The sequence below is a fragment of the Empidonax traillii genome, unplaced genomic scaffold, assembly GCF_003031625.1.
Source record: "Empidonax traillii isolate 1590-97213 ecotype Southwest subspecies unplaced genomic scaffold, ASM303162v1 scaffold1290:size209104, whole genome shotgun sequence".
Taxonomy (NCBI): domain Eukaryota; kingdom Metazoa; phylum Chordata; class Aves; order Passeriformes; family Tyrannidae; genus Empidonax; species Empidonax traillii.
Genome location: NW_020956483.1, coordinates 127,031 through 139,985, shown reverse-complemented (window position 1 = coordinate 139,985; position 12,955 = coordinate 127,031). Strand labels below are relative to the sequence as shown.

The 12,955-nt window shown below is 43.8% G+C and overlaps 1 protein-coding gene across 20 annotated transcripts in view; it reads right to left on the bottom strand.

Annotated features, from left to right (window-relative positions):
* ANK2 (ankyrin 2) overlaps window positions 1-12,955 on the bottom strand; it is a 171,903-nt gene that overhangs the window by 53,806 nt on the left and 105,142 nt on the right. For all 20 annotated transcript variants that reach the window (XM_027906374.1, XM_027906375.1, XM_027906377.1 and 17 more), the window contains 6 exons: window positions 12,003-12,200; window positions 10,736-10,834; window positions 10,533-10,631; window positions 7,815-7,913; window positions 5,641-5,739; window positions 543-615 (listed from right to left, as the gene is read on the bottom strand). In XM_027906374.1, the coding sequence (XP_027762175.1) occupies window positions 543-615; window positions 5,641-5,739; window positions 7,815-7,913; window positions 10,533-10,631; window positions 10,736-10,834; window positions 12,003-12,200 (667 nt within the window). The remainder of the gene's footprint in view (window positions 1-542; window positions 616-5,640; window positions 5,740-7,814; window positions 7,914-10,532; window positions 10,632-10,735; window positions 10,835-12,002; window positions 12,201-12,955) is intronic.

The following is a 12,955-nucleotide window of genomic DNA, read 5'->3' as shown; positions in this document are numbered from 1 at the left end:
ACACGTGTCTCCTGTCTGTACATGGAATGGACTCCGAAACCCAAGTGCCAAGCTTATTAGTGTGTTGTTACTTTATGTCATGCCTTATGTATCCGTGAGTCCTATGTGCCAAAAGCTCCCTCCAGGGAACAGTCTGCTCACCTTCCACCTTATGCATCTCCTCACACAAATGTTTCCAATTAGGCAGAATTCCTAGATATATGTATCTGATACAGGTGGCACCGAGCCAAAAAAATTACAGCTCAGATTCCTTTTCATGGGAGGGTCAAAGTCAGCTCTGGGAAAGCTCTACATAGAAATTTTAAAATCTGGAGTTGGGAAACGTTGGGAAATTTGGTTCAGATAAGCTTTTTCTGAAGAAGATGCAGGGCTCCAGGATTTTGCAATAGGTCAAATTTTGGCATCTTTATCCAAATGCCACGATGATTACATCATTTTAAAAAAGGCATTTCAAGCACTGCAAAATGAACACATCAAAGGCAGCTTCTCGAGCCGACCTCACAGGTGACATGAGTGGTATGAAATGTTGCAAAGTTGCTCACCTTCTTCATCCGACACATCCAGCACCTCGGTCATGGTCTCAGGTACATTCAGCTTGTGCTTCTCTGTTACAGTCTGCAAAGACACAACCATCAGGCCTCAAATGAAACACCAAACAGAGCAGCAAAGTTTACAGGGGGATATTTGCAACACTGACAGCAGGGGGATGTGCTGAGGCATTTCATAATGTGCATCCCTTTCCCCTAACTTTCATCTCTACTCCAGAGGCTCCCACTCTCAGTGCTCTGTAAGGTAACAACATTTCTTCTGGCCCCAAAGTATAAGACCATAAAGATAACGTGCTGCTCAGAGGAATAAAATTTACTTATAAATAGTGCATGTAGAACAATTCAGCTCAATGTTTCCAAGATGATTTTTAAAGTGAATTAGGTAATGTCTACAGAAGAGCTTCAGAAAGTTGTATGTGGCATATGGAAATTATTAAATCGTAAAGCGTTTGGAAATGAAGTTATGAATGATGTGAAATTCCTAAACTAAAAAAAGATGTGAAGGATTTACACAGATCACTTGAAACATTTCTTTTCTCCCCTCCACCCCCCCAAAAAAAGAGAAATGCCTACACTGCATATTAATGATATCCTTTTCATAAATCATGTCTATTCCCCCGAAGCATGTACACATCAGAAGGGGGGGAAAAAAAAGGTTATTTGAAGATTCTGATATATTTTGTGCACCTAAAAACTTAAAATATTGTGAATCAAGGCAAGTGTGGGCCGAGGAATAGCGGCAGAACACTGGTTAAACATGAGAGCACAGAGCAGGAGAACACTGGAAGATATTTTTCATATAATTTTATCTTCATAAATGACTTCTGGGAGAAAACAGATGATCTTCAGGGGTGCTGAATCAAGAATGGGGACATCCTTTTAGCACCAAGATACAGCCTGGAGAAGGACATGCAGAACGCAATGAGAGAAGCTGTAGGAAGTGCGAGGTGTGAGAAAGTTGCCTGCAGGAAACTCTTACAGGAGACAAAATGCCAAGGGCTTAAAACAGAGCAGCGAGCAGAAGTGCATTAGTCACAACCAAAAAAGAACTATTTCCCTGGCTCCACCCAGCTGTGCAGCCACTCAGCCGAACTGGGGAGCTGCGGAGGGCAGTGCACACGCGGCCTTTAAGGTATGCAGGAGCAGATGTGCCCCTCTGGCACCGAGGGGAGTGCCAGGAGGCCACCTGTGTTCCTTGGGAAGTTCCCACTGAGGCAGTGCTTCAGCCTCTCTTGTAGATGGTATCTGTCCTGCATAAATTGCCATTACATGCAAAAGGAGGGAAAGAGCATAACATGTGAGGGATAATTAAAGTCAGCCAAACCCTGAGTCCCTTGTGCAACATTCTTTTGGGAAAATGCCCACTGATATCAAGCAGTGAAGTCAACAGCAGTTTTTGTTGCACAGAATTTACTAGCTATTTCCTGATGCTGTTGTGTATTCTCCAGTTCTAACAAACCCACAAAGGCAGCGTTCTTGGTTATTGTAACGTACTGCACTTTCATAAACAACTACGTTACCAAGCGTGTAATTACTTTGCAACTTCGTTTTAAAAGTCTGCTTTACGTTTTTCAAATCTATTTAACTGTGACAGCAGTTTTCACTTCGCTCTCCTGAGGAACATGGAGAGAACAATGCTCTTTGCCTCAACTGGCAATCCCAATTAGGCCCCCCCAAGTTCACTCTTACCCAGGAGTAAAGACAACTAATTACTTCTGTTGCAGCAGAACACATGTTCGGGGTGGAAAACTAGTTTGCATTCACCGAATGCCTCCTCCAATATGTCTGACTTTTCCCCCCTGTATTCCCATGGCTTTCCTTGGATAGAAATGTCAGGCAGCAGTGGGGTGACGAGGCCAGTGATGACAGATGGGGAGGGTGCTGTCACTCAGGTGACACCGACCTTGTCTCTTCAACAGCACAGTTAACAAGTAAGTTAGACAATAAGCTGAAGTAAACCCTGAGTTACAGGTATAGAGGCTCACTGTATACTTTTCTTTTACTCTGCTCTATTTACGGTTACATCAATTTATTCATAACTTAGGTTTTTACAGGCCCCTATGTAATAACAGTCTGGCCTCTGACTGAGGCTCTCAGGCATTATTATTTATTAACAGAGAAGCAGGGATACTTTATTTACTTCCTGACTTTCCTATCAGTCAGAAAAAAAAAATTATTACGTAATTTAACAATTGAAAGAAAGTTTGGAAAAGAGACTCAAAAGAGTGTGTGTGCACGTGTGTGTTTTAGAAGAACAAAAAACCTGCAAGGCCCTCTTTGGAACGCTGAACTCAGCAAGAATCATTAATTCCACTTAATTCCTAATTCTACTTAACCATTAATTCTAATCCCAACAACTTCTGTTGGGAACTGATGATTTTAAAGGAACTTCTAGAATTTTTTTTAATTGACAGGAACATCAAATACTCTCAAAATTTAAAATCCTATCTAGCACCATGAGACTTGGAAAACTGCTCAGTGTGTGTTGCCTAAACTCCCTACTGTTTAGTGCCACTGAGAATTCCATTATGGACTTTACTTCAAGCTTCTGTATTTGAGGCTTTCATTGTAAGGCCAGATTTTCATTTGCTGGCATAGAATAATTCAGATATATAAACCCAGACGTGCTTTCAGCAGTGACTTACTGAACAGCACCATCCTGTAAACAACCCCAAAGCTCCTCATATATTTATTTGTCCACAGGAAGTCTATGCTTGTTTGTATAAATGCCCCAAAACTTAATTGCACAGCAAACCTCTGAAAGTCCGGTTTATTCTGATTTATTTCCTACTCATGTCTAATCTTTCAGTAAAAAAAAAAAAAAAGAAAAGTGCACTTTATTCTCTCTATTGCTTTATATTCCTGTGCCTCCACTAATAACACCACTAATGCAAGTAAGAGGAAAATCTGTTCCAAGTTAGAGCAAAGCAAGGCTTTGGCACTGGAGATCTTTTCCTCATCTCCAACGCCAGTGACTTGAATATCAATAAAGCATCAGGCTGTCTGACATCCTCCAGGCAGGGCTCAGCCACAGGCTCAGAGAATGAGGTAGCTATGGTGACAGCACCTTCTTTGCAGCGCTAAACACTGCGTGCAGGTTTGCCAACACCAGCCTCACCATCTGGAGAACTGAACTTTACCGCAGGGAGTGCCTGGAATTTATCCCTCCTCTTTAGGACTTGTTGTACATTACGTGGAATCAACGCTCCCCACCAGGAGCACCGTCACCAGAGTATAGATTCCATAGATCCCTAAGGGACAAGCTGCAGATGAATTCACAGCTGGAGAATCTGCTGAGTTTCTCGAGGGTTCCCACCTGGCTTTCGATGCACACAGACACAGGTCAAGATTTCAGATTTGTCTTATATGCAAGTCTTACAGGTCGACTCTGCGAGTAAGGTTGGGTATCGGACTCAGTCCTAAGCCCCAGGCATCAGCTGTCCGGTAGAAAAATCCATTACCCTCAAAGTTTAAAGAAATACTTACCCAAAGTAAGTAACTCACAGGTGTCTTTTCACACTGCAATCCCTATTATTACAAAGCTCCAACACTTGCATGAGACAAGGTGCAAGGCTGCCCAGTGCAACACAGTGTACAGCAGAAAGGAAGTTACAACTTATATCGGGCAATAAATGAGAAAGGTGTGCCAGGAGACAGCACAGAGAACAGCAAAGGGGTGCTTGGAGGCTAAAAAATAATCTTTTGAAAAGAGCTAAAGTTCCTCAAGAAATTTCACCTAGTTTCTGTTTTTCTAAATCTCTGATTAGATATGTTTATGTTTATTTATCTAATGTTTACGCACGTACAGGTGTGATGTGCTATATGACTGAAGAAGAACATAAAGTAATAACAACAAAAACATACAGACTTCATTAGAGACTTCTGGAATTACTCTTGAATTTCTTGTCCAAACCTGACTCAGCCTGATCTTTGCAAGTCATTAATAAATTATGACTCACTCTATTTGTAACCTTATTCCATCTTCCTCGGTTCGTATCAGTGGGACTTGCTGTCAGCATGCAACAATATTAAAATTATTTTCCCATTTCTTTACAAGAGATTCTGTATTTCTTCCCTTCTTCTAACCCTCCCCCTGACTGAGCAGTGTCATCTTTTAACTAATCTGTGGGGTTTTAAAGCTCTGAGCTTCTAAATGACATGTAGAGCTGTTTTGTAGACTGTTAATCCCTCTTGAAAAAATAAAAAAAAAGCTTGACCTTACAACAGTGCTTCAAGACAAATGCAGTAATTGAAATTAAACTGAATTTAATTGTATTATACACTTTTCCTAATTTCTCCCTTCCTACCTGCTAAGACACATGTGGATGGGAGGCAAAAAGTCCAAGAAGAGAAAACCTTCCCCTCCCAGGGTGTCCAAACAGATCAGTTTTTCCTGGCTTAAAGCTGCAGTACCACCTTGCTGACATTCAGCACACACACCGTTCACAAACCCTGGCATCAAAACACAGCCTCCAAGACTGGGGGGGGACTCAGCCCATAAGGGAAGATTCCTCTGCATTTGGAAAAACAGGATCTGTTTGAACTCAAGGAAGTGACTCGAGTAAGAAGATGATGGATGAGATCCACAGCCATCCCACAAGCATCATCAGGCTTGGCACCAGGCCATGGCTGCACAGTCCAAACGTGAGGACACCGTGATGCGCTGCAGGGGTTGAGCCTCAGTTGGTGTCACAAGTGTGGAGATGTAATGTCAGGTGGGAAAAGAGAAGCGGAAAGAGAAACAGAGAAACAGGGCAGGATCTAAGCAACACCACACAAACTTCTGGAAAGTTTGGGTTCGCAGTTCAGACCCAGATCTAGACAAAGTTTCACTCTGCTTTTGAAGGGTTGCTTTCCATCTCTGTGCACCCAGATTTTGCTCCCCAGTTCGGTGGAGCCTGTGGTGCTGCACACACCTCCACACGCTTAAAAGATACGCTGCACAGGCATCGCAGCAGAAATCCAACAGAAAGGGGGGGACTAAAGGCAGAAAACAAAAAAAGAGGGAAAAGGTACGTGGAGAGCCTGTGGGACGAGGAGAAAGACAACGCTGCAAACAGAGAAGAGACACTGCAATGCACGTGCAACTCACAGTTGTGGTGGTGGTGATCTCCTCCGTGACAACCTTCAGCGTGTCCACCACCGAGATGTATCCCAGGCGCCTGGCGATGGCTAAGGCAGTGTTACCATTCTGAAGGGAGAGCAGAGGGGGGAGAGCGCTGAGAGGGAGGACTGTGATGTGAACCAATGAGATCACGCTCCGCGCTGCATGAGCCAGCATTTCCATCCAAAACAAGGCACAGCCTAGGAAAATCACTGCTTTTTTACCGTTACATCTGACTCGGTCTTTGTAACTTCTTTAAGACTATAGCCCCGGTCGCCATGGTAACACAACACACTTACATCTGCCAGATAGTCCAAATACTAAAGGCTGTATGGTTTAACCCTTCAGGGCTCAGACCTCACCGTACAGCACGTGTCCTGCCTGCAGAAGTCTGTGGTTTATTTTGCATAAACACCAGAAAAACTCTTCTAAAAAACGGAAAGTATTTTAAAATGTTACGGTTTCGCTCCCAGTTGAAACTGTTAAACCTTTATCAAATACAATTCCTTCCCCAGGGAATTAAAGATCACAGCTGTGTTCTCCGCATGCACTTCTATTCTTTCATACAACAAAAATGCATCTCCAATAAAAGTACACAAAAGCTCATGATTTAACAAACACAAAGCACGAAAGGCTTGGGGGGGAGGAATTACTTTCCATTTAAATACAATTATTTGCAGTTTGAATGCTCATGATATATAGACGTGTCATTCGTCAAATGCACATTAAGATGATAATTTAGTAAGTGTTTTGACTTCTTCATCCTCATTTTACCACCTGAAACACTGGCAGTCCATGGTCCCCATGTCACTCAGCCTGGAGGGGGGAGGAAGGGATGTGTCCCATGGTTCTTTGTAAAGAGCTCTACACAGAATTTTTCTGTGTTGTGTTGCACTGAACCAAGGGACAACACGCTGGCCTGCTGGGGAGTCATGGAATGTCACTGTACCGCTCTTTGCACTGAAATGATTTCTCTCGTGACCCCACTGTGCAGGATATCAGCCTGAGGGCTTCTCTCTACTTCAGTACTGGCTTTAGTTATCTATAATTTAGATTCTGCTCTATTAGTCTAGCTCGGCAGCCCTGCAGCAACACACGGTTTGCGGATTAGCAGCACAAAACGAACAGATTAGCATCTTCACAGCACAAATAATGTGACTGCTACCGTCACTTGCAACCCACTCCCATATTCCGCTGCCAGACGTCTCGGGTTGCAACTCTCTTTTTTCTTAAGCCAGAGGTTGCTATGTGTGGACCAGGACAGATCTGGTACCTGAGGAAGCACGTAAATGGTGTAACACACATCCTTAAGACTCTGCTTGGATTTGGGTCAGGTAGCCCCAGTGTGAGGACTGAAATCAAGCCAAGAGATCTTTGGTTGCACGTGCCAAGTAGTGCCTACAGCCCCAGAAGGTGACTACAGTGGTCTGTCACTTGATGATTTGGTGCAGAAACTGGCACTTTGGGTAAGTTCACCCAGGATTACTCAGTGTGATAGTTCCAGGACCCAACAAGGTGCCAGTGCTGATTTAAGCACGCACACGATGTACACATGGAAAGCTGATCCACTCTGGGGAATGACACGAGATCTGGACACTCTGGCTGCATTTTAATGATTACCCAATTAGAGGTGACTAATAACAACATCAATGTGAAATGGGACAGTCGCATTCCTGGCTGAGTGTGGGGAAGGAGCCGTGCCAGAAGTTACTGACGGTCTTTGAGGAGGCATTAACAACTGTGAAATCAGCAAGAACCTGAAACACATCCAGTGCAGAGAGGGACAGAAATTTGGGTCTAAATTTTAAAAAAAGTCCAAGTTCTAAACAGCCCACAATTTTTATGGAAAAATTCCTTATGGAGATATCAATTTACAGACAGAGGGAAACTGAACAAGGTCAGCACAGCCAGCTGTGGCTAGCCCGACCCTGCAGCTCAGAAATCCATCTCTCCTCCTCACGTTTAGCTTAGTGCTCAGTCAGACCAGATCTGAACTACCTTAAGAGGATAAGGAAAAGCAGAGGAAGCGGCATTTACACATCTGACAACCAGCTGTACGAGGAATACTTTCCCCAAAACAACAACTTGCTCTCAAGCCTTAAGAAAGGAAAGGACAGAACTGTCCAGGGAAATAAGTTCCCACTGGCAGGTCACAGACTTACCGTGGTGATGGCGTTGGGCTTGGCCCCGTGCTGGAGCAGGACATTGATGATGTGAGTGTGGCCTTGCTGAGCAGCTTGGTGAAGAGGGGTGTACCCGTTCTGTTGACAAGCAAAGCAAACAAAGAACAACAAGTGCCAGAAATTAGATTAGAAATTTCACTTTGCTTCCTTCTGCCCCTTTTGAGATGTTTCAAACATAAATTATGCCATTGATTAACCCAAAGATGATAATCCTTCGGTAACAATAATTTTCCTTCCCCAGATTAATGAAAATATAAAGGAAGATAATATTTTCATTCAGAAATCATCTTCATCTCACAATATAAGAAATACCTGAAAAGACATTTGTCTCTCATTTCCTAAATCAGAGGGAGGAACGAGGAAGAGCAAAGTTAAAGTGGCAAGTTAAGGGCACAGAATCATAGGTGAGGCAGAGAACATTCAACTTGCTCTCACATCTTAGTTTTCAACAGAAGCCCCAAGATTTGCCTTTAAAATATTTGAGCCAATTAAAAAAAATGTATCAATTTCACCACTTGATTAGAGCCTATTTGCTTTTTAAAAGGCCAACAACATATACGTATTAAAAATGTCAATCAGCTTTAGCTTTGCCTCCAAAAGGCTGGACCAAGATGTAACTACACTTAAACGCACGTACACAGTGCCTGTATTAATAAACACTCTTAACTCCATAGACTTCTCTGCTCCAGTGATCCGTTCTCATGAGACACAAGACGGAAACACAACCCCAGTCCCAAGTGCACTGCAGCTGGCTGATCTGAGATGGTATTGTGAAAGTCCAGTCAGGCAGTTCATTTACAAAATTATTTGAAATTGGCTTTGAAAGCAGGCAAAGAAGAAACTGGAAGAAAACCCCAGGTTGATCTCACTGTACACTTACGTAAAGCCTGGGGGCAGGCTCTGAAAGGCACGCTCTGGGAGGCATCTCTGTGGCAAACCAGTAGATGCAAGTAATGCTTTGCACTGCTAATTAACCAGTGACAGTTCACAACTGTCACAGTTCTTACTAGGAGTGCATGGACCGCTAGGAATTCGAAGGAGGATTTACTGCAGGTTCTGGGGCAAAGTAAGTTCACCATCTTTACTTAAATATTAGTGCAGTCCTTCGAAACCGGAATTCAGCCCTGTTATTTTTCACAAAGCTTCACGCAGGCTTTCTCTGGTTAAAGCCCAAGTTGCAACAGAGGTTTTTAACATGGTCTTTAACATGCCTATTCCTGAATGCAGCCAGGACGGATTTGCTCTTTAAACTGAGTCCACAGTGCCAGCTGACAGACTGCCAGTATTTTTATGGGTCCCCAGGTGTTAAAATTTGGAGAAGCGCTTCCTCACACAAACTTGCTGACTTTAATGAAATTATTATAAATACGTGAAATACCTGGGTAAATGGAATCAGAATCTGCCCCAGTGGCCCCTTAAACATAGAGAGAGAGCTAATACTAAAGATGCAAGTTTGTCTGTCCCTTGAGTTAGCCTCCAAATACCTCGGCTGAATGTCCTGGCAGCTGTAGTTTGGATCCTTCCAGTGTCTGTTTTATTAATTCTCATCAGCTGTTTTCCTAGTGGTGTTGCCTCTCCTTTTGAAACACCCGGGTTTTGCCCATTGATTTTGGGTGATCCCATGAGGGATGAGGCAGAATCTTTACTATTTGGCTGTTTCCTACCACACTGAGCTGTGACCATGGTGATGAAATAAGTGCTACTTTGAGCAGTAAGTCCATCCCATAGCTCCCAGCTGGGGACACAGGAGCTGGGCAGAGGGACCAGCAGACTACGAGCCAGTGATTTCGATGGGATCTTAAAAACACTTATCAAGGGGCTGCTTCCTGTCAACCCCAAGAAATCCAGCCTGAAGCTGGTAGCCAGCTTTAACAAAGCTGCAGCCCCACAGCTCCTGAGTTAGCCTTCTTTTCCTGATAAGGGTGATGGGATGATAGCTGGGATGCCACAACACTGTTGGTGTCACCAGAACCTCCCTGTGTACCTCTGCGTACCACCAGAACCCTCTCACAAGAACGGTGAGATACACAGTTCTTGCTACAAAATGCATCCCATTCAGGTGTGCCCACCTGTTTATCCAAGGAGAAGTTGCTGGAGGCGGTGAGCTTTGTTCACACTCTGCAGTCAGACCCATTTCAGTATAACTGGTCAGCACCAGCTTATCCAGATTCCCCTCAAAAAGCCCCAAACCCTCCTTCAGGAAACCACATTCCCTCACCACAGCTGCTTCCTCTCCCAGAGTCATACCGCCCACGCCTTGAACAGCAGGAATTCTTCCCACTCTTCCCCCAGCAGACTGGAGAGAACCTGGTATCACCCTGAAAGTGCCTGAATTGCTACTTACTGGTTTGGCAGCACACTGGTATTACACTGGTGTAAACCATGTGTAAGTGAGATCAGAAACAAACTTGCATTTGTTAGCTTGCAAGTAACAGGAAAAAGAAAAAATCCCAATGAAATGGACTCTCCATGTCATTTTTTCATACACCCACAGAGTTATCTGACTTTTCTATCCTGAACACCACACAATGAGATGGAGCAGAGAGAAGTCAGCCCACTACAGTCACAGAGATGTTGCCACCTCCCATGCCATGGTTATGGCTTGCAGGTGAAAAGGCACCCGTGGCACATACTTAGAGCGCTGGATCACCGTGTTGATGATAAAGAGCAAAACCAAAGCAATGAAAAACTCTTTACCTTTGTTTTGGCATTGACATTTGCTCCGTGCTTGAGGAGAAAATTCACCATTTTGATGTTCCCATAGTGACAGGCCACAATCAAAGGTGTGTAACCAAGCTACAAGAAGAGAACAAAGAGGTAAAACTGCAAGCTCAGTGGCACATTCCTTGGACAAGGGTAGCATCCTCTGTGCTGGAGACAGCAGCCACTCCGTGATTTACCTTTGTCTGAGCATCCTGGTTTGCACCATGTTTGGTGAGTATTTCAGCTACATTCACTTTATCCTCTTGAGCTGCAAGGTGTAAGGATGTCAGTCCAGCCTGGGAGGTGGGATATACGAAATGAATAAATAAATAGACAGCAATAAGAATAAAACCCTACTTTACATGCGGAATGAAATCTAGACTTTCCCACTTTCTCATCTTTAAAACATGAACAGATGCTAACTTTAGCTTCTGAGTACGGGTGGTGTTTTTAAACAAAGTGGAGTTGATGTTGCTCCTGTTCCAGCTGACAAAAGAGCTCCAGAGCAATTACATCTCCCCAACCATAGAGGGAAAACTTTCAGGCATCAGCGCTCACGCTCAGGTTTTCAACAATAATGTCATTTGGGAAGCCGAGGAGCCCATTAATAAATTAGGGAAGCACATTCAGTGTGCTTCCCACTCCTCAGACAGGAAAGGGAACCTTGACAACTGCAGGCACGAGTCAGAATGAAGACCTTAATTCCAGAAATAGATCCCATTCAAAGATGCCAAGGGAAAGGATGCAGCCTCTAACTGAAAGCTCACTGTGATCACACACATAGCACTTTCACGTGAACAAGTCACTGTACAAATTTTGTATAAGGAATGAAAATCACCTCGTTCCTCTTAGCAGAATACATTAATTCCAGACAGGGAGAGACGTGAGCCTTCTATTCTGATTTGCATGAGCAAAAGCTGCAGGTTTTTCACCTTAAGTAAGTAAGATTTACATATATCCCTGGATAAATCCAGTGACCTATGAAGATGTACAATAATGGGGTTTTTTTGGAGGAACTTGTTTTCTATGAAAAAGTTGTAATGTACAATCACCAAAAAAAAAAAGAAAAAAAAAAGGGAAGGTCCCACTTTGTATTTTTCTCAGTCTCTATTCCAGTAAAAACGTTGTCCTGTTATTTGCCAGACACTGTCAGTGTCTTCACTTGGGGAAAAAAACTGAAGGATAAGCACATGAGGAAAAGAGTCTTTGCTGGTCAGACCACAGCACTCAGGTTTTGATACATGTTGATAAATCATGGACCCACACGCTCTAGAATTTTACATTCCTCTTGTTTTCCGTCTCCTGCAGAACTGCGGGAGCTCGCTTGAGAGATGGCAAGGATGCAGCACAACAGAAATACTGCAGCCTTGCCTTCCTGAATGCTCAGAAACAATATTCTCTTGGTCTGCCTTTCCACCTGCTTCCTGTGGGCACAGCAAGCACACCACTCTGGTTGGGAGTTACCTTTGTTGCCACGTGGATGTTGGATCCTTTCTCCAAAAGCAAGGTCGCCATGTCAGCGTGACCTTCTTGGGAGGCCAGATGAAGCGGGGTGACTCCCTGCTTGGTCAAAATGTTGGTCTCAGCCCCATAGTTCAGCAGAGTGGTGGCTATCTGCATCTGGTTTTTCTTGGCAGCAATATGCAGTGGGGTGTATCCATTCTAACACCAGCCAGGAAACAAAAGGAAAATAAGAGTTAACACAACAGCCATGTAAACCTAAGAAGTCAGGCACCAGAAAGCAGGATTATTTCATGTTACCCTCGTTACTAGAGAGGAGAGTTCATTAAATTTTCAAGGCCAGACATGTCCCACATAGCCCTGCTGTTGTGCTGCTTTGTCCATCTGTTATTTTCACTGCCTAAACTAGAACTAAGCCAGCCCTCGCCAGGGTGGGCAGGACCGTTCCACTGATACCTTCAAATTAACCTGAATTTGACACCTACATTTTGTATAACCTATATTGCAAATAATCACTTCTGACTGATGAGTGACATCCTCCGTGATGACTGATGGGTGCACACTCTCCATCACATTATGCTTTTTCAGGGCATGTGTTTGCATATGGAATTTTGATGTGCATGTCAGGCACTGGCTGGAAACAGCAAAGGGAAAAATGCTTTTGTGATCAAATTAACCATTTGAGCATGGTAGAAGGGCATTTTCTGGCAATGAGACAACATCCTAATTGATTTATAACATACCATGGGGGCAAACCTGGAGGACTGGAGACGACTCCCCTGGAGGTGTTCAGTTGGGTTGTTTGTTTGGTTTTTTTTAATGGGAGCTTTACCAAACTATCCTGCTCTCCATGCATTTCCATGGAAACACAGCCCCGGTACCATCCCTGAGCAAAGCGGCTGCACTTTTTGGCAGCCTGAGCAGCAGCAGCCTTGCTCCTAATGCTAGGTTGAATT